We start from the raw sequence: 26543 nt of genomic DNA on the forward strand, positions 1-26543 counted from the left end.
CCAGTTTCAATAAATAATGAATGAGCACTGATTCTTAGTTTTGTTAAATGTTTGCAAAACTTGGCCTGTATTCCAATATGAGTCTCTAATCATGCACAGATTCATGCACAATAGAGAGGTTTACGATATCAGACCAACGGGTATTCGCAAATGTACGTGCATGTAGGTTACAAGTTAGAACTATGCACCAGTACACGTAACTTTTCTTGTTTAGCATTTGTAACGAGTATATGTACGTGTAAATGTTTTTCAATGTTATTCTAGATGATCTCTCCTACTTATATATTAAAGAATTTATAGTCACTGTCAAAAATTAAGAAGTGCATGTGTTTATTTATTGAACATCATTGTTTTATGCATTATTATTTTTATTTATCACAGATGAATAGAATAACAGAGTAATTGCATGTTTTGGAGGAAGAGATATGTGTATTAAAACTCAAACAATATAACATTTTTATGAAAGTGTATGTTTGTTGATATCAGTATTCAAATTAAATATTCAGACTTTAAAAAATAAACATATGTGCAAAAATAAATAGCCAACAGGGAAACAGAGGCTAGAAGTTCAAACTTACGGGTACTTTGCAATTAACTATGCAATTTGCATGCATATTCATTCGAGTACATACAGGGTGTCCCAAAATATTTAATACCATTTAAAATTCGTATAAATTAAACAAAATTTGTCCAAGATTTGTAAATCATGGTTCAAATAAAAGTAAAATCATTTAAATTTTTTCCCATATAAAAAGGTTGGTGTAAAAAGTTCTTTTCTTTTTCATTATGACATCACACAAATGCATCATATGTCTGGTTGAAATGGATTTTCTTTAAAATGAATCTGGCAAGAGAACAGGCATCTTTAGTTTGAAGACTGTTTTATCAAATACAGTATCCATTTTTGGTTATAAAAATTATGCCTGAATACCCTTGGGGAAAACAACACAACAAACAACAGATTCTTAGAATAGTGAGAAGGTCTGAATAAATGGAACCCATACAGTGGCTAGGAATTTTACTCACCATCTAGACGTTGTTATTGATCGAAAGGACGTTATTTTGAGCACTCTCTCGAAATTTGTTGTGTTTTTATAATCAACACTCAATTTGTCAATAACTTATGTTTGTAAAAGGACTAAGTGCGGTTTTATACAATTTTTGCCCCCCAAAATCAAAGTTTTAGAAAGAGCTTAAAAATAAGGTGAAAGATAGTTAAAATCATATTGGAAATAAGGTGTAAAAGGTTATCACCACAGTGACGTCATAATGTAGAAATGACGTCATGAATATTGCATTATTTTGATAAATTGATGTGTTGTAGCAAAATATGGGTGTTTTCCGATGGTTATTCGACTGGGAAACATCGAGCGCAGGCTTGCTCAAGTACCATCTTTTAGTATAATATGTATAACTATCTGAAGAAAAACATATGTTAAAATCGCACTTGAGCAGACCTGCGCTCTATACTTCCGAATGCAAAATATAGAGCAAAAATGAGAATATCTTCATTTGTTTGCAAATTTGCGGGAATTAGGTCATTTAGGTGACGTCATAGATACACAGGGAGTGAGCAATTATGACTAAAATCAGTATTAAAGTTATAGGCATCCTCTTTACAATGATTTGTGAAGATTTCATTTTTATACGATACTATTTAAAAATTGGTTGAAATCGGGGGCAGATATTTGACCATACCGCACATAGTCCTTTGCAGAGTGAAAATTTACATCATGTATGTAACATAGACACTTTTTGCCTCTGCTGGGGTTTGAACCCGGGTCCTCTGGGACGCCAGTCCAGCACTCTACTGATCGAGCTAAAAGGGTTAACTCACTAGCCAGAGCTAGTAGGAATGCCATATACCTGACTCTACCACATTGTCCCCCTCTAAGGAAAGAGGCGTCCCGACTCTCCTGGAGTGCCAATGCCTGTGGGGCAAAGTTCTGGAAACAATCTCTCTCACCCGCCAGAGAATACCCAGGTCCCAATGTGGGCGCCAAATGTAACTAAAGGGTCAACCCTTTAGCTCGATCAGTAGAGTGATGGACTGGCGTGCCAGAGGACCCGGGTTCAAACCCCAGCAGAGGCAATAAGTGTCTCTGTAACATATATCTATATGAAAATGCATTGATGTTTTTGTTAAATAAATCTAACAAAAAAATATTTATAGAGAAAATGATATCTTATATTAATAGAACACCCTGTATGTGGAGAAATTCGTCATTACACAAACTGGTGACGTAATGCACACATTTTCCTTTCTACACGTACGCTTACATGTTGGTTTGCTGAACCTCTCCAATATCACATTTGCTTGCCCCCCCCCCCCCCCCCCATGCATGTCTCCTATGTACCATAATTGAGGTTTGGATGAATAAATCGAACCTGAACTTGCTTTGCTTTTAATTTGCTTCTCAATAACAACCCCAAACAATTTTTCTTCTATATATTTAATTAACAATAACCAATTAACAATAACAGCTAGTATGGCAAGGCGGGTGTCCATGGATTACATCCTTCACCGACTATGTAGATCCTCCACTCTCGCTTTTACCAACTTTGAACAAGCACTGTAAAAATATTGTATAAGTAGGTATACATTGAATAAATGATCCATGTATTTAGTAAATGAAAATGCATTTTTGTTCTCCCAGAATTACAATGATTCCTTAATACAAATGCCATACCATCTCATAACCTTCCAAATGTTTTGTGAGATTTACATGTAATTAACTTAAATCACAACTTACTTGGCATCTTTTCGAACTTTCCAGAATTCATCCACATAGTCTGACCGTCCCAACAACTCGACAAAATCCTCATCGTGGGTGATGACCACCAGTTGGAAGTTTTTCTGACTGGATCGCGACTTGATAATTCTATACAACAAATAGAAGCCATTGGTAACACACCGTATGATAAATCTATCATGTCAATTATTGCACAATTCTCTAACTTCAAGCATACATCAAACATACATAAAACCTCAAATTTGTGTTTATTTCATATATCTTTTATCACACTGATTTTGAACACTTGAAAATACATGGTTGAGTTTAAACGATGCTTAAAAAAAGTTATATGTTAATGAATTTCATAAATATTTACCAAGAATTACGGTATGTCAAACTACATGTATATTTACAGTGAATATTTCAAAATATAATTTATTTCTTATAACAAAATCCTGCATGGAATTCTGTATCTTATCCATATCAGAAATCCAGAAATTATTTAAAACATCTTTTTCAAGAAAACGAAATCCAATCTCCTAGTGAAAAATCAATGCTATTGAATTGATCAGCATTATTCAGACAAGGTTACATTCTAGACAATGACGTTACACGAAGTTAAACTCCAGATAATAAAGACTTCATTGAAGTTCAAACTTACTCTACGAGTGCAAGAGCCAAACTCTCAATGTTTTCTCGGTCCAAGTTAGTTGTCGGTTCATCAAGGGCCAAGATCCCACAATTCAGACAGAATGTCTCTGCTAGAGCCATTCGTATAATAAGTGATGCAAGCACCTGTCAAATACCAGTATCGGTAGTTTATAAGACAGACAACAACAATCAAAGTAGCACTATAAATCAATGATAACATATATTTTACAATGAAAAGAAACTTGAAAGATATCTTGCCTAAAAAAAAAAATTAATTCTGCAATCAGTATATTTATATTTGCAAATATGCTTCCTTATATGAACCTAAAGAATATCAAAAACGTTCAATTCTGTGTGAACTTTTTTATGATGTCATTATGATTACCATACATGCTTATCATTTGATGATTGCATTATTGAAAACCCCAAAACACGGCTACGTTAATGATTCTGAATGGTTTGCCCTTTTCAAACGTAATAAAAAGAAATAAACAGCAGAAATATGAGTTTAAAAAGTTTACCAGGATATGAACTTGGTTGGTAAGTGATCTTCTGGGAGGCCCAAGCCCAAAAGGGCTTCTCAGAAGATTTGATCACAAATCAACAAAGTTCATATCATGGTGAACTTCTGAACTTGCTGTTTATCTCCTAAGTACATGTTAAGTTTTTGTCAAATGTTCTTAATTATCAAATGAGTTAGATGACCTCTGACCTTTTGACCAGCACTGCAGCGCCCCCTCATATCAAGGGCTGTGTCCCCCTTAATCATCACGACCCTGTAGTTGTATGTCCGACGGGCCTTCATCAGCCCTGCCTCATCCTCATCAGAACGAATCTCTATTGTTTCTATATCTGCCGATCAAAAGAAATACAAATTCTTTCAAGTCAATCGAAATAAAATTTGACTACATTATAAGAGGTACATGTATATTCTCTCTATTTAAGATAAGAGTGTGGGAGTATGCAAGACAATTGCTGCCCAACAAAATACAGACTTAGGAAAGTGAACTTGACCCCTGTGTTTGTACGTACTGTATTATTTGATATTGCTAGAACAGCTTCTAAATAAAACACACATGAAAATGATGAATACAAATTGCATATATTTTTCTGGAGGAATTATTTTATTTACCATTTCCTTTATAAGTGTTCCTCCACAGCTCTCGGATGATCTTGTTGATTTCATCCATCTTCATATTATGGTAACTCATTATAGCTCTACAAATTACATAGCAAGACTTTTGTCATAAAATTTAAATCAAACCAGCTTTTTGAAAGATTGAAGTTTTGTAACACATATACAAATGTAAATCAATAATATGTAACTTTTCTTGAAATTATTTTTTTGAAAATGACCAGGGCTGCATTTTACAAAAGAATTTATGACTTATGACCAAATTAATGAATGCTAATTATTCACCAACTAATCAATGATTTATTCTTATGGCTGGAAAATGTAACTTTGGAAATTAAAATATTTTAAACAAATGGTATAATGTCAATTTTGTTCTCTAAAGATCTTTTTACAAGGCTGTTAATACTTGCGACTTTGTCGTAAGTTCATTTGTAAAATGCAGCCCAGTACATTGGTATTTTGAATAACATTTAAATTGCCTTACTTATCAAGTGCTTTGTAATATTTCTCCAGGTCACTGCTTGCCAACTCTGTAGTCTGAAAAATGAAAGACAACAAAAACATTCAAGGTCATCATACCGATGTATTGATCAGTTACATTCCCTATCTCACCAGAAATCTCCCATTTATAGTTTCATGACTTATAAGTAAGCAGCCTACTTTCAGGACGATCATCTTGTCCCTGAACTTGGTGCTTGCATTCTTGTACATGTCTGACTTGAGCTCACTAAGGAGACTGGACAGCTCACCATTTAAAGCCATCCTTCTGTTCTCCGACAATTGTTTCTGGAAAATGTCATAAATCACATAAGTTCTGATCAAAATAAGTTAAAACAAGTTAATAATCAACATCTGTGATAAGGAAGTGTCAGTTATTTGGTGTTTCTACTAGCTCTAACTAGTAGGTTATTCCTTTTATAGCTTGATCAGTAGAGTGTTGAAAGAAAAAGGTTCAAACCACAACACAGACAGTAAGTGCTGATACAATTATAATTCATCCAAAGTCAAATCACTTAGCTGCTGCAAAACTGCAGCTCCACAAGAAATCTGGGTTGACAGACCATGGAGCTACAGGTCCATCCATATTAAAAACTGAAAACAAAACAAAAACTTGCACACTGTTTCCGACTTATTAACCTAATTAAGGAATATATTCTGTGAAAGTTTCAAAACAGTTTTTTTATGGATGTACCTGTAGCTTCAAGGTCCATCAGCACAAATTCCCCTTGGAGCCACAGTTCTGCAGCAACAAATCACTCAGCATGTTTTCTGATTTTAAGCTTTGGTAAAAAAAAAAATGCAACTAGCTTCAAGTACAATGTCCATCTTCAGCCCATTCACCTCTTTGAGAAGGTCCTGCTGCTCTGCCATTAATCGACGTCTCTCTCGCTCCAGATGTTTAGCATCGATCCCGCCCAGCTCACTCTCCAGCTTGGCTATGTTCTCTTTCTTCTTCTCAATGTCTTGTAAATGTCGGCGAAGTCTTAGGTTATCTGTCAATTCTCTCTCCCTCTCCTGCACAAAACAATTCTTATTCCAATCTAACTGAATTTGAGATACTTTTAAATTTCCAATCCTCAGCCATGTTAAATAACTCTTATTATCCGTAATTTTTTTATTTGAACCATTAATCTACCTTTTATATAGACAAATTTAATTAGTTTTGTAGTGTTTATATTACATGCAGTTTTTCAATGAACTGCTTAGCTAAGTGGTTTCATTGAGAACTACTACATGCTGGAAAAGGGGTTCAACCCTCCGATGCACCTGTACAACCGGTTATTTTTTCTAATTTGATCTCAAACTTGTATATCTATTCCATTCTATCCATCGCAGGCAAAATTGGAATAACCTCGTAAAATGCATGGATACCATCAGTAAATTTCTTTTTACTTCATTTCATTTCTAAAGTTTGAAGGATAAATAACATTTTTAAGTTGAACAAGAAATGTTTGTGAAACACTTATGGCCCCCTCCCTTGGAAACATCCACAAAGAAAATGAATGTAAACTTCAAATAACTGGAATTTTTCTAAGTCCAAGAACCATAACTCTGTCGAAAATTGCTCTATCATACCCCAAATCAAACTTGACCTAGATATTATCATGATTAACCTGAATACCAAATTTCATTTCAATATCTTCATCCTCTGCGAAGAAAATGAGCGGAAACTGCAAAAAACTAGAATTTTTCTACATCCAAGGGCCATAATCTGTCGAAAATTGCTCCATCGTACCCAATATCAAACTTGACCTAGATATTATCATGATAAACCTGTATACCAAATTTCATTTCATTATGTTCATCCTCTGCGAAGAAAATGAGCGGAAACTGCAAAAAACTAGATTTTTTCTATGTCCAAGGGCCATTACTCTGTCGAAAATAGCTCTATCGTACCCAATATTGAACTTGACCTAGATATTATCATGATAAACCTGTATACCAATTTCATTTCAATATGTTCATCCTCTGCGAAGAAAATGAACAGAAACTGTTGGTGGACCGACAGACAGCAGCAATGCAATATGCCCTACCTTCTTTGAAGGGGGGCATAAAAAAAGTACTTCGGGGCTGAGGATCAGGAACTTTAACAGATGAATGCTGATTAGCTCACCGCATTCTTTGCGAGCTCATCCCTCAGTTTGTTCAAACTTGCGGTGTAGTCTTTGGATTCTTCCTCTTTTTCGGCGGCTTTCTCCTCGATCTGAGTCAGGCGTTTTTTGTTCTCCACTAACAGTTCTGCCTTCCCCGATTGGTTGTAACTAAAAACAAATATACAGATATACTACTGTAGTAAGAAACCAAATTACTGTCAACTTGCTTACATAATGAACCCAAATATAAATTTCAGTTATAAGAAATCAACAAGTTTTTTGAATCCCTCATATCATATAAAGAATCTTGGTTATTGTGTATAGCATGCACCTGTGTATAATACACACCCCCAAAGTTGGGTGTAAAATGCAGGAAAAAAATGCTGTTGCTATGTACAATACACATCCAAAAAACAAAGAAATTTTCTACTGAGATTTTTAAAAAGTAACGCTGTGCATGCATTGATAATGTATTTAAAGCACTTAAAAGTAATAACATTAATTTGCAGATGTAAACCAAAACAACAAGAAAAGTAACGACTTATCGATAATTGATAATTAGCTGAATTCTTTAATATTGTTAAATACACACTCTGAAGAAATGTCTGTATGTTGTATAGCATAATTATCAAATGGTACAAATGATAGGTCTATTTTTAACAGTGTCTATCAGTATATATATATATATATATATATATATATAAAAACATGTATATTTATTTATGTTTGATGCAAGGAACAGTGGTTTGAGTGGATAAATATTCTAATACATGGAAATGAAATTAAGAATATGGTAGTTTGATCAAATTTTGGCTGAAAAAAGTTGTCACAATAGACATTGTGCCAATGTTTTTCTTTTTAAATTATATTTTGTTACATTCATCTACTATATTTAACCTAAGAGTTATCGTTTATAAATCGGAGTTATCGTTCATTTATTTACTCTTTCTTGGTCACTGGGTTGTTACGTTCTTGGTGTTACTATATTTAGATTGGGATTCTCATTGAACTTGTTTGGTAGGTTTATGTAGCTGTTTATTAGGGGTGTTGCAGATGAGACTATATTAGTATTTTGAGTAGTAAAACTTGTTTGGTTAGTTTGCTTGCTATATATACGGGGTGTGGGTTGATAATGGAGAGAAGCGGTCTGGACGCTGAGCAGCATTTTCGAGCATTTTTCCCTTGCTGTGTCAACTTGGGGGCGTCTCCCCTGCTGTGTGATCTCGGAAACATGTAGCCTGTGTGGACATGTTAACGTTCGCGTTGCAAGACCTGATTGCCTATATTATTTTGTGCAACTATTTTTATTGCCACACCTCAGTATGTATACCGGTACTTAATATTTTGTCAGCTTTATTGCTATTTTTTACATAATTTGTCTAGAACGTGTTTGATAATATTCACCTACAAGAACGTATTTCTATGTGTACTTTAATGTCGTTAATTGTTTTTTAAGCAATAGCCATTAGTGGGTTTACATAAAGCTTATGTTTGAAATGATTCATTAGAAAGCTGTGTGTTAATTGTAGGTGACCAATGTTGATTATTATTTTATAGTAAACTTGATGGAACAGGATATGATACATTGAGGCTTGGTGGATTTTGGTGGAATGTGGTGGAGCGTTGTGGAGCGACGTGGACTATTTAGGCCCGTGGAGCACCATGATATGATATTTTCTCAGTGGTAGAATTTAAAAGAACCCATCACAACAGTTCAGTTGTGATAAAAGTGCATAACATTCACAAGATTTACAGTATAAGGAATTAATACAGGTTGCAAGGGGCATAATGTTTTTGACCTATCCATCAGTCCTGTTATTTTGCAAGTGCAACTCCTCTTAAATTAATCTGCTGCACAAAATTTTGTGAAACTTTGTGTTAGGAATTTATGATACAATGTGTAGATGTGCATATTACTAGAAAATTCAAATTCCATTATTTTCAGAGAATATCAGTCCTTTTGAAGTAAGAAATTTGGCCATATATTAAATATAGCAAAGAGCAGTTTGTTAGAACAACTCTTCTTAAATTATAGAATTTCATAATACCGTAATATATTTTTTTTTAAATATTTAGGACACAATGTGTTGATGTGCATATTTTATGTTCATTTACCAGGAAATTCTTATTTTAATTATTTTCCTTTCCAATTTAAAGTTTTGTTGTTGTTAAAGACAAATGTATAGATGTGCATATATGCTGAAAGTTTTGATGAGATTTTTGTATGAGTTATGCCTCTATATTTATTTATTTAATGAGTAGCTTTCCATTCATTACATGTATCATTGTCAAGCAAAGGGGGAGTGGGGGTATGTGAGCTTGCTCACTTTTTTTTTTATTTCTATGAAAACCTCTTTCATGATACCTGATAATTCACTACACTCACTTTTTGATTTCCAGGTTGACATTTTTCACTTTTGCTGTATCATTCTTCACTTTGTCCACCTGCAACGATACAGACGCATAGGTTTAATAAATTCTAATCATTCCTTTTCCTCTCACATGTATTTCATTAATCATAATCTTCCTATGGATAGACAATTTAGGATTATTTATGTTTTCTAGCCTTCTAAAAAAAATTAAATAATTGATGATTAAATTTGAATTTTAGTAGGTAATCATTTCAATAAAAATATCTAACTCTTAACAAATCAAATCTGTTCTTCTCGTATATTCTTTACCAAATTTTAATTCCCCATACCTTTTATACAACCCCTCTTACCTCATTCTTCATGTGTTCCATTTGTTCTTCCTTTTCCTGTAGAATCTTATCTTTTTCTCTCTTCAATTTCTCCAGCTGATTCTGATAAAATACAAGATACAAATCGTGGTCAAAAAGATCTGAAAGCAATGAATAAGAGAAATTCTAAAGCCTTTACAGTCATCAGGTTTAGAAAATACCACAAATATTGTAGTTCAAAATTGGAAAGATGCAAAGTTTGAAACAAAAGACAGAACCCTTGTTGACTCAAATCAATGCCAAATAGCTTCAAACTCATACATGTAAGAACCATCTAAGAAGGAGTCATTTGTTGGAATAAATAGGCTACCTGTAATGGTTTAATCTGATCCTTTGACTCCTGAAATGAAAATTTAGTTTGTTAGAATTAAATGTAATGTTCATATAAAAATAAGTGCTTGTACATGTATATATTTCATATATGTATGCTGAATTCAATAGTCATTCTATCAGCATGTTTAACAGAATATTTTCAAAAAAATAAAAGACACAAACAACTATTGACTTTTACAATTATGCAGTCAGTGTACCGTGATTTCCTTGTTGTACTGGTCGTTCTCACTGAGAAACTTCGCCTTGTCCTCCTCCAGCTTATTTCGCTGCTGTAAATCACTGTCAATCTGAAGCTTTTCTGACGTCAGTTGGTTCACTTCGGATTTCAAACGCTGCACTTCCTCTGTATGTAGGTTGATTTTCTGCCTCAGACTATCCAGCTGCTTGTTAGAGGAGTCTCTGTAAAATGATACAAATTGTGAGAAAAGATCAAACTATTGTTAGTTCAACAACAATGCTCCCTCTGATTTCTTGTTGTCATAGCACATCACTACAGAGTACTTATCTGCACTTGTTATAGACTTGACCTTTTCATCTCAAAATTATCTACAACTCACATTTGAAATACGTTGTATTACATAACCAACCAAATTGATACAGACAATAACCATTGTATCTTAGACTTTTAACCTGCAAATCCCCAAAGTAAACTTTTTGTTGTCAGAATACAGTTACATTAATATAAATTGTGTATCTCAATCAAGAATATTACTCTCGAGATATTACCAGAGGGGAAATGAGTTGATTCATACAAAAAAAACTCCTTTTTGCATAGGGGCACAAAACTACTCACACTTTTAATTGTAAATCTTCTTTTTCATTTATAACATCTTGTAGAGTTCTATCAGAGTCTGAACCAAAAGAAAATACATTTGATTTACACAAAATATTTTGAGTTTGTGGAACATTACATTGTATAATTAAACTGATTTAAGCTAGATTTAAAGGGTAACCTTAAAAAATAGTAAGGCTGGTGGCCTTTAATTGAAAATTTCAATCAAAGATGAACATCCTAATTTTTGACAATTTTTGTTATCACATAATTTCCAAGATAAAAATAAGTTCTGATCCTTTTTCCTGGCTTACCTCCCCCTGACAGTTTAGCGCCCTCTGTTGAGATTTTCTTTTCCAACTCAGTTACCTCCCCTTGGTACCTGTCCATCATCACAATGTCTGGCTGTATCTGTTTTGCCGACTCATCGTCTTGCTCCTGGGTGTGAAGATCCTCCTCTTTCTGATATCGAAATGCACATTTACATGTAATTAGCAAACATGAGTACAATGTAAATATCATGAATAATTCAAATATAACAGAAATAAATTCTGGATCTTTTCATCTTTCAGCCAGACTGGCTTACAAATCCAGTGCTGAAACAATGAAGCTAAAGGGAAAGTGTTATACTTTGAATGATTTTATTTCAGGCAATTTCATTTTTTTAAAAACTTTACAATCATATGACAGTTTCCTGCTTGAGAACCAATACCAATGGGGGGGGGGGGGGGGGGGCTGAAGTAATCTGGCTTACTGTTTGAATGTCTTCTCTCAGTTTAGTAATGTCTTCATTGATTTTTTTCAACTTGTTCTTCAGCTCTGGGACCTCTTTATCTTCTAGAGTTGTAATCTGAAAAATTGGAATTTATATGTTCAAAAGCTGCAATAAAGTTCCTCTATTACATATGTGTAGCATTTGGAAATTTATGGCTAATTTATTATCTGCATATGTAATCAAGCAGGTGTATCTTATCAAACTTACATTTTCTTTAAGCGGCTTCAGCTGCATCATAGCATCATACTTTGTTCGGAATTCGTCTAGGTCTTTTTCAGTCTTCAGTAATTTGCTTGGTACCATACGAAGCTTATTCTTAAGCTGAAAATAAATACACAAAATATCATACAAAATTTTTTGAATGCATGATGAAATGTTTTGCTTCATTACATTTTTTTATCCTTAATATGATTTTGCAGATACTATAAAAGCTGGCAGTAATGCATTTGTACACAAATATGCCATTATATATAACTAAATATGACTGTGATGATATTTGATGTATCAGTTCCCTGGGTCTACTGACCTCAATAATCAGCTCCTTGACCTACTGACCTCAATAATCAGCTCCTTGACCTCTTGGTCAGTGTCGAATTCTCGATGACATAGAGGACAGCATGGCTCCTGCTTCTCAAGGTCGTTGACATACTTCTGAAAAAAATGTTCAGCCCCCAACAGGGATCCTCTCTGACTGTAAAAAGATAAAATCCACTGTTCTCTTACATGTAGATCAACAAAGAAAAGGCGCATGTACATGTAATATATAATTTTCATACATTTATGATGAGGCACTGTTCAGACCCTAAAGCATTATATATAAACATGAAATGTTTCATTTCTTATTTTGCATTCCATATGAACCATTTAGCATTACCTTTGAAGAGTTACCCATTACATGCATGCTGTTTCAAGAATGCCTATCAAAACGAGCATATTTAGTATGGAGCACTTTATCTCACATCATCCAAACCATTTTCATCATTTGTGATGTTAAAAAAAAATGTTATTAGAGATCATAATAAATTTTTATCAATCTAAACTAGCTGTATCTAAGAACTCACTCTTGAGCTGAGGACATTTTCTCTTGCAATGAAGACAGACCATCATCAAAATTCTGACTTCCACACACCGAAAAGATTTTTTCCTCCACATCTAGAAATTCATATTTATCATTAATAAGAGTTTACATAAATCCTCTTTTAAATATTTCATCAGTTGTAAAGAAACTGCACTGTGCATATAACTATACTTGTGAATAAACCTAAATTGCGAGTCATTTCTCGTACTTTTTAATTCTTCTTCTTTTTTCTTTAGAGTCTCCCTGAAAAAAAGTTAATTTTATATTATCAATAGTCATTAATATCAACAGATGAAATAGAAAGTCTATCTTGTAGTTAACAGAAACATATTGACCTTACCCAATCATTTTTTTCTCTGCCTCTCTACTGGAAAGAGCACTCTTGCTTTTCTGTATTTCCTGATTCAAACGTTTCACAGATTCAGTCTGCTTCCTGCGATAAAGAATATTCAAGATGATGTATAAATCTAACATTAAAAATTGGGATAATAAACATGCATTGTTTGAAATACATGTAAAACACTGAAACATACTAAAGATCTACACAGTTTGGTCATTAATTTCTTATCATTCTGAACATTAAACAATGTAAGTATTGTAACGTAGACATTACCCTATATACTCATCAAGTTCTCCCCGAACATTCCTCACAGGCATGTGTCCCAGTAAGTAGGTCAGTGTGTCCTCCTGTTTGGCGCGCCTAAATATATAAGTATAAAATGCTTTCTTAATGCAAAATTAATGCATTAAGAGGATTGAGTAAGAATAAATAAAATTATCAAAGTATTGAAGTACTGAAAGCCGGGCTCTTTTGATATTGTGTAGTAAAGACTGAAAATCTCTCTCCCTCTCTCTCTCTCTCTCTCATGCTTTTAATGTCGGCAAAACGTCAGAGAGCGACCAAATTTTGTAAGCGGCTATAAACAAAAATATGTCTGTCTAGTAGAAAAAAATTCAACTTAACAGTTGCTGCCTTGAATTTTGAAACAAGCGTTATATATTCAATCCCCATTTCTTCAACCCGCAGCAAAGTAGTTCATGGAAATTCTCTCGAAATTAGAAAAAAAAAGAAACAAAATGCCAACACTTTTGACAAAACGTGGCTCTTTGTGTAACTATTTGGTATAGCGGAAGCTTTTACCTTGACGGTGTTTGGTTTTTTGTTTTGTTTGAAGTTGTGCTATTTATAGTACATGTATCATTGGCGATTTGCCTGCCAACAGCCAGGACTCTGCTTTCAGCAGAGCCCGGCTAAAAAAATTATAATAGACATGTTGAATGCTCACTTGCTGACTTCAAATGACATTTTCTGATAAAAATGAAGTGGTAAAGCAATTAATCAAGACAATAAATATTGGGGCTACACAATGAGGCTGCTTACCAAGATTAAGAGAGTTACCTCCCTTCTCATAGGTCTAGCCTTGCCAAAATATTCAAATCACTCAAACTTGAAACGAAGTAGCCATTTGAGGAAAATTTGTGACACCGGGGTGGGGGTGGGGGTGGGGGGAGGGGTGGCCTCCATTACTGCACAATAAGGTGGAAAAGAATTTTTTGGAAACTCACAGTCTACGGATCTGCTCCTCTTTGGTCACCTTGTCTTTCTTCAGCACGTCTAGCTGGGCCCTGGCACTGGACTGCAAGTGGAGGCGATTCATCTCCGAACTGAAAGTACAGACAGAAAATTAGTCAGAACTCATCAAGATTACAGTGCACAAAATATAACAAGACAAAACCACCAAACACTTTCTGTATTCAAATGGTTACCATTTAGAGTTAGGTTCAGTGTTACAGGGTTAGTATTATGGCTCTTATGTGGTTACACCAACTTTTATACCAATACGCAACATGTCACAATAATTTGCCACGTACTATTTAATATACTGTATGGCTTAAAACACAATGGCTTTGTATATGAAAATCATTCATTACAAACCATAAGAAAGTCAGGAAAATTGTTGTACATATACACATTCACTTGGTTTTAAAAAGTATAAATAACAATTGCTTAAGGTGGAATGCTACACAAAACTTTTTTTTATGGATTGCTTAAAGTATCATTTCTGAAACATGACTTCATTGTTCAAAGAACGATGTATGCCTTTAAAATATTTTATACATTTTTTTTTGTATTTTTTATGAGAAAGTGGAAAAAATGTTTTGGTTGGTCACTTTCTCATAAAAGATTTTTTAAAAATTCGTACATTTAAGATAACTGAAAACAAAATCTCTAAACTCATATCAAGGTGGCAACAAACCTGAGTTCACTAATGTTGGCATCCAGTTTGGACTTCTCTTTGGAGAGTGATTCAATTTCCTGTTTCACTTTGTTTACATCTACTGTTTTTTCTGCTTTGCTAAGTTCAAATTCCTTAAAAAAAAATATTCAACTCTGACAGGTTTTTTTCGTGTTCAAGTTCTAATAAATACATGAACTATAGAAACTGTGTGGATGCATCAAAATTGCAATTATCTATTAAACAGATAACTTTATTTTTTTTTAAATTTAACACAGCTGGTTTTTATTTAGATCAGTCAAATCAATTCTTGTCTTTATACATATCAAGTCTTTACAACAAGCTTGAGAAAATATCTGAGTGCACTCACTGCTCGCTTGAGGTCACGAGTTATCTGGTCCCTCCTCCCGGCGGAAGCCTCGACCTCGCTCAGCTTCTTGTTCAGCTGTTTAATCTTCTGAGTGTTCTCCGTCTGTAAATTCATAATTCTGTATTGTTTACACACAGTGCATGTAAAGTACAACAGGTGCTTTATCATATACAGGTAATAACAGACACTTTCCGTGAGTTGTTTTCCTAGAATGAGAACGGGGTTCAGCAAGCATCTATCACACTTTACATTCATTAATTTAAATGACCGACAGATACGCACCCGTACTGTTTCTTACATCTACGGTCGAGACCTACCATTAAATCCCTCTTCAGTCGCTCATTCTGCTCCAGCTTTGTTTTCTTGTCTCGAACATCATCCAGTTTTTGCTGCATGTTGGCATCTTTGTCCTCAAACTCCATCTGAGGAAGGGAATCATAATATTCACATGACTATCTTGCAAAACAATAAAAAAAAATCAAGAAAGAATTGAAAATCAAAGCTCTATTAATTCCAGCTGACTAACTTTAACATAAATTGTCAAATTTCAATAAATTCAAAGGTTTAACAATGAAAGATCTAAATACTAAGCATTACTCAAACTACAGAGGAGCTTCTGAAACTTGGTTACGGTACTCACTTTTACTTTCTTCCCGTCCTCCAGAAGGGTCTCTATTTTGCCCCTGATGAGGTCCATGAAGGCTTCGTACTGTTCATCACTAAGACTTCCCCGACTGTACCCTATCATACAATCTCATCTCAAAAACTGTACCCTATCATACAATCTCATCTCAAAAACTGTACCTTATCATAAATCTCATCTCAAAAACTGTACCCTATCATACAATCTCATCTCAAAAACTGTACCTTATCATAAATTTCATCTCAAAAACTGTACCCTATCATACAATCTCATCTCAACAAGAGGCCCATGGGGCCACATCGCTCACCTGAGCAACAATGGGCGTTCAAAAGATATTGTGCCATATGGTCCCTCGGTAGAAAAACAAAAAATAAATATTGTAAAGTATTCGAATTTTACACTTATTTTTGTATACATGTAATCTTTGACATTGTACCTTTATGAAATACTATTTTTTACCAGAATAAGAAAATTCTACGCAAGATATAAAACTAAACATTTGGTAGAGGTATACTGTTAAGTTGTTAACTTCCAATCAGATTGGCAGATTAATAACTGCCAATCATTTGTTTTGCCCAGGCCAAGTCTTGTCTACCCATTTTACAGGATGCCGAGCCCGAAGCTATTAAACTGATTGAAACACGCCTTTCCTTTATTATTATTTTCGTAATAACTCAGATTTGAAACAAAAATATGGAAACCTCGTTTTAGAAGTATGGAATACGAGTCTAGGTAAAATGGGTATGCAAACCCGGGCCGTGGCAAAATAAAAGCCAAGGCAGATCGACAATCGTCAATTCCAAATACGCATTATTTTGCAGCAATATTTACAGCGAATACAAATATACTAGTGCATCAAATATCCTGAAATTTTAATGAGATTGGCAGATTAATAACTGCCAATCTTTGTTTTGCCCAGAACAAGTATTGCCTACCCATTTTACCGGATGCCGGATTACCGGATGCCGAACCCGAAGCTATAAAACTGATTGAAACACGCATTTCCTTTATTATTATTTTCGTAATAACTCAGATTTGAAACAGAATTAGCACTTAATTTTTGCAATTTATATTTTCCTTCCCATAAGGATAATTTATGCTAAACTACGTTGAATTGGAATCAGTAGTTCTTGAGAAGAAGATTTTTTAAAATGCACCCCCCTTTTTCTACAGTTTCAAGGTTTTCTCCGCTTTGAATACAGATCGGACTTGTATTTTTGCAATTTATATTCTGCCTCATATAAGGATGCTTTGTGCCAAATTTGGTTGAAATTGGATAAGCGGTTTTAGAGAAGAAGTTCAAAATGTAAAAAGTTTACAGACGGACAGACAGACAGACGGACAGACAGACGGACGGACGGACGACGGACAAAATGTGATCAGAATAGCTCACTTGAGCTTTCAGCTCAGGTGAGCTAAAAACTGTACCCTATCATACAATCTCATCTCAAAAACAGTACCTTATCATACAATTTCATCTCAAAAACTATACCCTATCATACAATCTCATCTCAAAAACTGTACCCTATCATATAATCTCATCTCAAAAACTGTTCATTATCATAAAATCTCATCTCAAAAACTGTACCCTATCATACAATCTCATCTCAAAAACTGTACATTATCATAAATCTCATCTCAAAAACTGTACCTTATCATAAATTTCATCTCAAAAACTTTACCCTATCATCCAATCTCATTTCAAAAACTGTGCCCTATCAAACAATCTCATCTCAAAAACAGTACCCTATCATACAATCTCATCTCAAAAACTGTACCCTATCATAAATCTCATCTCAAAAACTGTACCCTATCATACAATCTCATCTCAAAAACTGTACCCTATCATACAATCTCATTTCAAAAACTGTACCCTATCATACAATCTCATCTCAAAAACTGTACCCTATCATATAATCTCATCTCAAAAACTGTACCCTATCATATAATCTCATCTCAAAAACTGTACCCTATCATACAATCTCATCTCAAAAACTGTTCCCTATCATACAATCTCATCTCAAAAAATGTGCCCTATCATACAATCTCATCTCAAAAACTGTGCCCTATCATACAATCTCATCTCAAAAACTGTGCCCTATCATACAATCTCATCTCAAAAACTGTACCCTATCATACAATCTCATCTCAAAAACTGCAAGTGTCCAATAAATTACATCAATCACTACTTGCACTTCATTTTTAAACAGTTGATTCAAATAAACACATTGATATAGGTTACAGAATTATGTTGTATGTTAATTGTTAATTGGACAAAAAATAATCTAAGATTGATGCAATGTATGGGTATGATCTTATTTCTTCACCAATCAAAAAAATTCCATCCACCATTCTTATTCAGTGAAAAGTCACTTCCTTACCTTCAATATCGTACTTTGTGGACAATTTCTTTATCTCATTATCCCTTCTCTTCATATTTTCCTTATACCTCTGTTTGAAGAAACAAGAGGCCAATTAGTTTTAAACAAATATATATGGTAGTAGAGAAGAAGATTTTCTATATGGCCATATTGGCCCCACACTGAACCCCTGAAGGGTCATGAATTTCACAATTTAGGTAGTCTTGAGTGCTTCATGGACATCATAATCATGCATTTAGTTTTTAACAAATATATATGGGAGTAGAGAAGAAGATTTTCTAAGATTTAATACATTTTTACTATATGGCCATATTGGCCCCACCCCAGAGCCTGGACCCCTGACCCAAGGGTCATGAATTTCACAATTTAGGTAGAGGGCTTCATGGACATCATAATCATGCATTTAGTTTTTAACAAATATATATGGTAGTAGAGAAGAAGATTTTCGAAGATTTCATACATTTTTACTATAAGCCCATATTGGCCCCACCCTAGAGCCAGAACCCCTGATCGAGAGTCCATGAATTTCACAATTTAGGTAGAGGGCTTCATGGACATCATAACATTGCAACCAGTTTTTTCCTCACATGTGTGAGAGTAGAGAAGAAGATTTTTGAAAATTTGGCTTTTTTTGCATATTTGGCCCCACATGGGGCGCCCCAGAGGTGGTAGAGCCATGAATTTCATAATTTACATTCCTCTTACCATAGAGATGCCTCACACCAAAACTGGTAACAATCAGCCTTGAAGTTTTTAAGAAGAAGTTAAAAATGTAAATTGTTGACGCACGTCGCACGACGATGGACGAAAACGGATAGCAATAGGTCACCTGAGTTTACTCAGGTGCATAGGTCACCTGAGTAAACTCAGGTGCATAGGTCACCTGAGTAAACTCAGGTGACCTAAAAAAAACCAACCAATACATGTAATACATATGTATGTACTTGTACATTGCATTTTCTGATCTATTTGTACATATCAAATAAAAATCAACATATCTAATATCAGTATCTATTTCACACATGCATCACTGGTTGTACATTGTCAATACAACTTGAGTTTAATCACGTATGTAGCTAAATATTTTCATTAGTATTGTTTATGAAGTTATACCGAAATCCACCTTGCCAGTACCAGTGGTTTTTATGAAGTATGAAATGATCACGTTAATTGTGTGGCCAGATATTTATTGACCATGAAAATGTTATATTGCGATTCTACAGTAAGTATGGTTGGGCTTATTGCATGGCCAGATGGACATTTGTTGCCAGAGAGAGACAGACCTCTGATTCTTGTTCCAGCTTGCCAACCTCCATCAACAAGTTTCCTTTCTCCTGTCCCAGTTTCTCCAGCTCCTTGTTCAGTTCTCTCTGCAGCATTTGAAACTAGAAGTGGAGAAAAAAATGATTGGAACCTTTACCTGCATATACCTGTTTGTAATAACAATTGCATGGTCCATTAAATGCAAGATACCTATAACAAGAGTTTACAGGTAAAAAAGATGGCTTCACAACTCATACAATGACAAAACACACATAGTTAGTGAATACAGACAATAACAATACAAAGGGTACCTATGACAAGAGTTTACAGGTAAAAAAGATGGCTACACAAGACAAAACACATATTTAGTGAATACAGACAACAACAATACAAAGGGTACCTATGAAAAGATACACTCAAGAACAAACTACACTGTACCTGTTCCATTGTCTCTTGTCTCTCTTGTACCATGTTCCCAAATTCAGCAATCTTCTTCTGTAACTCCTCAACGGAACCTTGGAACAAAAAGCATTAGAATTTATCATTTTGGGCACACCAAAGAGGACTCAGTTTGTGTACACTCTTCCTAAATTAACACAAATATGTGATTAAATTGCAATTACACCTTACAAAATATCTCTTAACATTAAATTATTTATGAGTCGCCAACCTTGAAACTCGTTCTTTATCTGCCCACGGAGCTCTGTTGCTGAGTTTTCCATCATATTCATTTCACTTCTATGTTTCTCTGCAGAATATACATATACCATCATCAGAATTTGTTGGAAATTCACAAAGTGGTATTACAATACATTTGTATCTTGATGTAACTGAGATTTCCTTTCGGGTACCAGTACTGTGGTTTCATCAATATTCGCTGAATACCAATTTTCGTGGATTTCATTGTTTTGTTGATCCACAAAATTAAATGTTCATTGAAGTGCAATTTTTATTAACATTTTGTATTGATAGGGTCATTCGCTGCGAATTTACGTATCCTTGAAACTGTGATTTTCACTTTATCCACGAAAATTGATGCCCTTGAATATTAATGAAACCACAGTAAATACTAACAAGTAAAGAGTACTAACCTATGCTGGTTTGTATTTTGTAAATCTTGTCCGACTGATTTCCGATCTGATCCAGCTTTTCCTGCAAACAATAAAAAATCTAAGTTCAGAGTTTAAAAGCCTTTGATAAAATTATCATAATCTTCTTCACAGATATGCAAAATTATCCATAACTTATAGAGATGTTTTGGTTAAATACTCAGTCTTTTGTTCAACTCAAGCTATTAAAATGTTGGTGATTTGCATTTAAATATTCTTATTTTCAAGGGAGAAGTTTATGCATAGTCAAATATAAATGTTTCTTCCTTCAGTAGGTGATGACTTTTACATTTGTTTGATTTGGGGCTTTTGTTCTTTGGTAACTTTGCTTAGACTTGTTGACTTGTAAAGAAACATCTTCGCTAGCCAAGGGTTTTCGGTCCACTTTGCTCCCCATAAACCCTTGGCGGATTTCATTACGAAAACTCGGTGATGTGGTGGCGCTATCTAGCGAGCAACTTGAGTTGCGCCCCTTGCATATTTACATTTTAATCGAATTAAACAACAGGTTATATACACACTACGCCATTAATACAACTTGAAAACATGTTGACTACCGAATATCGGAACATAATTAACGATGCTATTAAATACGAATTAAGTTATAACCTAGGGAAAGCACGGAATGTTTTATTCATAGTGTTTTGTAAGGACCTGTACCGGGAGTGAAAAAGTCGCCGATTTATATGAAAGCTTTCATACCATAAAATCAGGTATCGTTGTCGTGAATATTGCAGACCAAAGAAATTAAATAAAACAGAGCTCACTGAACCTTTAAAAGCAATAACCATAAGTAGGAACGTATATATACTAACGGGATAGGCAACTTCTACATTCGCCATGTTTACTTCCCATGCTATCACGCGAGCCTTGACAAGTTTGTAGAACTATGGTCAATCCCAGTAAAATATATAGGTTTTTAAAGCGATCTGGTTAGACCATCGTTGGGGAGGCACTCTACTTGTGTCTCAATTTGTTAAAAGCACCGAATGTTTTACCAAAGATCACACATGTGTTTTCTTTTAAAGTTTACATTTACAAGCACTGCGATTGGATCAGCTACTCGCAGCTGCAGCCAATCATAAAACAGATCTTGTCACCGAGTTTTCGTAATGAAATCCGCCAAGGGTTTATGGGGAGCAAAGTGGACCGAAAACCCTTGGCTAGCGAAGATGGTAAAGAAATAGCACCTTGGCAATGATGGAGATACATGTAATTTATCAGTCCAGCAGATGTACAGCATTTCTGACTTACAATGACAGGGCGGAGCTTGGACTCAATCTTCTCCACAGACTCTCGACACACCATCATCTTTGTTTCACGTTCATTTTTGTCAGCTTCCAGCTGAAATATAAACACAATGAAATATCTCAAATGGACCATCAAATCAGTTTTGGGAAGGAAGTGTTACAAATGGGCAGAAATGACTATACTTTTGAATTAAAGAATTTTCTGCAACACTAGTCATAAGTACATGTACATTATTTAATAGGGCTTCACTTCAACAAAGCAATATTAAATATCCCAACATATTTTATAATAGGAACACAAATCATAGGGATCAAAGAGGAAATCCTATGTATAGTAAACTCTTCTAAAAATTTATATCTTTAAGTCCAAAGTACATTTATATCAGAAGATCTATCAATTACAGCATCCATTTGATTTGATACAATTAAATCTTCTAATTTATCAGCCTTCAGTACATTAACAGTTTTCAACCCCTGACCTCATCACATTCTTGACATCTGACCTGTTCTGATTTGTCCTTGAGTTGTTTAAGGTGGGTCACTTCCTGTTTGTATAGCTTTAGTTCCTGGTCCTGCATCTGCTTAACCTTCCTGATTGTTTCTAGAGCTTTTACGTATCGAGTGGAGGCAAATATGGCATCAAATTTCTCCTTCAGGGCTTTCCCTTCACTCAGTGGCCTATCAATTAAGTACATTACATATTGAATCTATTTTTTTTATCAAATCTCTAAACTTACATTAATATATTTATGTACGGTTTGTTTGCTATCTGATATATATGTACTTACCAGTTGGAATCCTCTTGGTGACAAAAGATGACATTTTCCAGAACAGGCTTAGACACTCCAAGAGATGTAATCATCTAAAAAAAAATGTGTTACATTAGCGTACAATGCATAAACTCTCCAGCATTTCTAAAGGGTACAATACATTCCATAACTGTTTGATGATACAAAAACTTCATTTGGAAAATATATTCATCCTTGTACATTTTCAAAAAGGTAAGGTTATACAAGAAAATTTCGCTTTAGCAAAAATTGTAATCCAAGTCTTTGTAAATCACAACAAACAGGTAGAGGGGGTAAATACATGTATCTACAACATACCACTGACAATTTATGTAAATCTTACTAGACCAATAGAGAAATGTACCTAGAAATCCACCATGCAATACTGACCTCCCTATCTATTTCAGCACACTTGGAACCGATGCTCTTTTTTTCACCGTTAACATCATAGCGTGTGATAACTCCATCTAATGTCTTCATCTCTATCTTCTTCAACTGCATTAGATAACTACCACATCAAAGCACATGGAATGAAAGTATGACATTTTCCACATTTTTTTTTCAAAATGTTTAGTTTAAAGATAATAACAAAAAGTTCAAAAGAAAGATAGAGAAAATATCTGACTGCAGTTGAGGGTTCCAAGAAATTAAACTTTCTACTAATATGTGCATCATTTGTTAAAACATTTTTCACATTTAAATTCTTTTTATTTAATTTATGTGCATCTTGTATAAAGCTTCTAAAATAGAAATAAAGAACTTTCTTGTATCATTTCATATTTTTACATGCACAGTAACACCTGGTCGGAATACATTACCTTCTGAGTGGCCTCCATGATTCGTTGTATGACCATACGGTTGTTGGTGACATCACGGAACTGTAGGCGAATCTGAGCCTTGACCTGACGCTCATGGGCTACTTTGGGGTCGTGAATAAAAGCGCCACCTTTACTACCAGGGGGCATAACCCCAGTTGTCATGTACTTCAGACATTCAATTATTGTCTATTAATGAAGGAAGAAAAACAACAGAGAAAATTTTAAGAGGAAACAAACATGATTTTACTCAAAAGACCGTAAGAAAAGGGTGTTGGTAACAATGTACCATTTTAAAATCTTTAAACAATTACATTGCAACTAAGAAATAATTAAGCCGTGAATCCGAGCTTTAACTGAATGATTTATTCCAATAATGGCTATTTCATTCCAACAGCTAAATAAACAAATATTTTGGGGATGGTGGGACGAATCAAATTTGCCTGAACATTCTTTAAATTACAACAAACAGACAGACATATAGAAAAAAGTTAACCACTAAATGCAATGAACATAATTAACATTTGGAGGCTGTCTCACCGTTTTCCCTGTTCCATTGGGACCAAGAATAAGAGTCAGTGGCATGAAGAAACTTATTATTCCTTTGTCTGAGTCATCAGGGCCAAAACTCCGGATCCCTTGGATTGACATCTTCTCAATCCTAGACATTTTTCTGAATTTTGTCTTCTCACAAGTACAGGTGATTTAAAAATCTTTCAAAATAATATGGATTATTCACCTATTTTTAAAAAGTCTAATACCAAAAGAAATATTTCTTACTTCAGTAAACTAAATTTTTGACGAGTTTGCATTACAATAAATCATAGTGTAATATCTCTATGGATTATTAATCAAAATATAGATATTAAAAATCGAATAAATCAAAATATTACAAAGAAGCAAATTATTTCATAAATTCTTAAGTACTCCCAAAATTAAAGTATTAATAGTGAGAGCAAAAGGATGCAAACTACATTTATATAAAGATGCTTTTAAGAAGTCAGTTTTCAAATGGTAGATATTTCCTATAGTTGCTATTAGAAAAAATTAATATTATCATGTTGAAGTCATTTTAAAAAACCACAGTAGTTTATAATATTCTTACTGGCCATGAATCAACTCAATAACCTTTTTTCATTCTCATAAGGAATTCATGCAATTGGCTCCTTCACACTTTCATGAAGGAAACTTCACCAATCACATTAATGCTACCTATGCAATTATGCATCTATAATCAATAGGACGTTTTCATAACATTTTCTTTTTATTTCTCCAATAACTAAAGAGTTTTGCTCTCTGCCTTTGGAATAACATATATTCATGAAAACTATAAAAAACTAAGGGTTGTCCCCAGTTAGCATTTATAAGCATACGCAAGACTGTCCATGGGTTTCCGATGATATCTTCAATCAATTAATATGCATTTGGTTGTTTTTTCTATTGATTATTAAAATTTTCCAACTGCCTGTCACTTTCTAGCAGTAAAGAACTATTGAGATTTAGGGTTTGAAATTCAAGCATGTCCAACCACTGAGTCCAGTAAATGATATATAGGTCCAATCGAAAAAACTGTCTGTGTACTAAACAAACTGGTGGTGTGAAAAAAAAATATTGGCAACATTAATATCCATCCCTTGCATTATATTCTATCAATGAAATACAAAAATTCATGTCAAAACAATTGCTGTTTTTCACAATTAACATGCACCAGTCAGATGATAAGTGTTACAATATCAACTTGCACTATGCCAATTAAAATAGGAATTAATCTCTTAAAGTAAGTATTTTGTAAGTATACTTATTTGAAATGAATTTTAAATCAAATGCATCCAGTAATGCGCTTTAACACACTGTTTAATGAAATCTGTATTGAAATCTGTACTGATTTGCAATAATCGCAAAACAATGCATACTTTAATGTTATGATTATTGATACTGACTGGTTTGATCACTGTTTGTTTTCAAAAATATTTGGAAGTCATCAACTTTCAAAACATCAACATTGAATTTAAAAAATGGTGAAAGTTTAGAAGAAACAAAACCGAAAGGGAGTTAATGAGATCAAATTCCCCTTGAAAATTCTCGTGAGTTAGAAAAAAAATGAAACTGCATATGCAACTCTCATCACATCAACTCACAGATGCTCGTCTCGATTTTTTTAACCACCCGTCTAACTTTATAATAAAATTAAGAAACTTAGGCATATTTTCGCGGGAAAATGTTCCTAACTATTTATAATGCACAATGTTAAAGACAGTGTCCACCTGATTTTCCGCATCGTTACATTATCTATCTAGTGTATAATTTACTTACTTTGATATAAACTTTTGCCCATCAGATGATATTTTACCATCAGAAAGACAGAGAGAACATGCTGAGAGAATTCTTGAAAGTGAAACTTGAAGTATTGCATTAAAATAACTGGGATATCGAACCCGATTTTTTTGGCAAGTGTTTGCTCTAAGCATGGTAAGAAATGGATGCTTTAAGTATTAAATTTTAACTCTTTATAATGAATGAACAGCTGTTCTAAAAGTGACGTATATACGTCCCTGGAGAGAGAGAGAGAGAGAGAGAGAGAGAGAGAGAGAGAGAGAGAGAGAGAGAGAGAGAGAGAGGGTTATTGCATTGTTTGTACAGAAATGTTCTTAATTACCGTTAGGATAGGTGGTGGCATTATTTTAATTTTACCGTCATGGGTGTTGATTTTATTCAATTATTATTCAAATCGGTTTGAAAATTTAATACTTTATCAGGAATTCAAAAAAAAATTGTAATGATTATAATAATTTCCTTCGAAATTGCACATTTAAGTATTCATAACTTCTGAATAGGGTCTACAACACGTACTACAAAACTAACTGAATGGATAGC

The 26543-nt window shown here is 34.1% G+C and overlaps 1 protein-coding gene across 1 annotated transcript; it reads right to left on the bottom strand.

Annotated features, from left to right (window-relative positions):
• Window positions 1-2432: 2432 nt before the first annotated feature.
• LOC128156308 (DNA repair protein RAD50-like) lies at window positions 2433-26096 on the bottom strand. Its single transcript, XM_052818392.1, has 39 exons — window positions 25983-26096; window positions 24210-24382; window positions 23673-23858; window positions 23245-23349; window positions 22855-22928; window positions 22570-22744; window positions 22071-22160; window positions 20799-20859; window positions 20378-20455; window positions 20146-20222; window positions 19728-19829; window positions 18445-18514; window positions 16061-16161; window positions 15738-15842; window positions 15421-15522; window positions 15072-15184; window positions 14380-14478; window positions 13427-13513; window positions 13154-13246; window positions 13022-13056; window positions 12797-12887; window positions 12291-12426; window positions 11943-12056; window positions 11715-11810; window positions 11275-11422; window positions 10982-11039; window positions 10386-10587; window positions 10166-10195; window positions 9838-9918; window positions 9502-9560; window positions 7136-7283; window positions 5863-6036; window positions 5182-5307; window positions 5006-5058; window positions 4519-4604; window positions 4099-4238; window positions 3397-3530; window positions 2754-2882; window positions 2433-2573 (listed from the first exon to the last, which is right to left on the bottom strand). The coding sequence occupies exons 2-39, from the start codon at window positions 24336-24338 to the stop codon at window positions 2522-2524; spliced, it is 3939 nt and encodes a 1312-aa protein (XP_052674352.1). The 5' UTR covers window positions 24339-24382; window positions 25983-26096; the 3' UTR covers window positions 2433-2521.
• Between the last annotated feature and the right edge of the window lie 447 nt (window positions 26097-26543).

The sequence above is a fragment of the Crassostrea angulata genome, chromosome 7 (assembly GCF_025612915.1).
Source record: "Crassostrea angulata isolate pt1a10 chromosome 7, ASM2561291v2, whole genome shotgun sequence".
NCBI lineage: Eukaryota > Metazoa > Mollusca > Bivalvia > Ostreida > Ostreidae > Magallana > Magallana angulata.

What these genes read in the sequence shown, in the direction of transcription:
- LOC128156308 (XM_052818392.1), bottom strand. Translation starts at nt 24,338, where the DNA reads ATGTCTAGGATTGAGAAGATGTCAATCCAAGGGATCCGGAGTTTTGGC. An exon ending in TCAAGGACAAATCAGAACAG is followed by an intron (nt 22,161 to 22,569) that starts GTCAGATGTCAA and finishes TTTATATTTCAG; the next exon opens with CTGGAAGCTGACAAAAATGA. An exon ending in CTCGTGACCTCAAGCGAGCA is followed by an intron (nt 15,185 to 15,420) that starts GTGAGTGCACTC and finishes TTTTTTTTTAAG; the next exon opens with GAATTTGAACTTAGCAAAGC.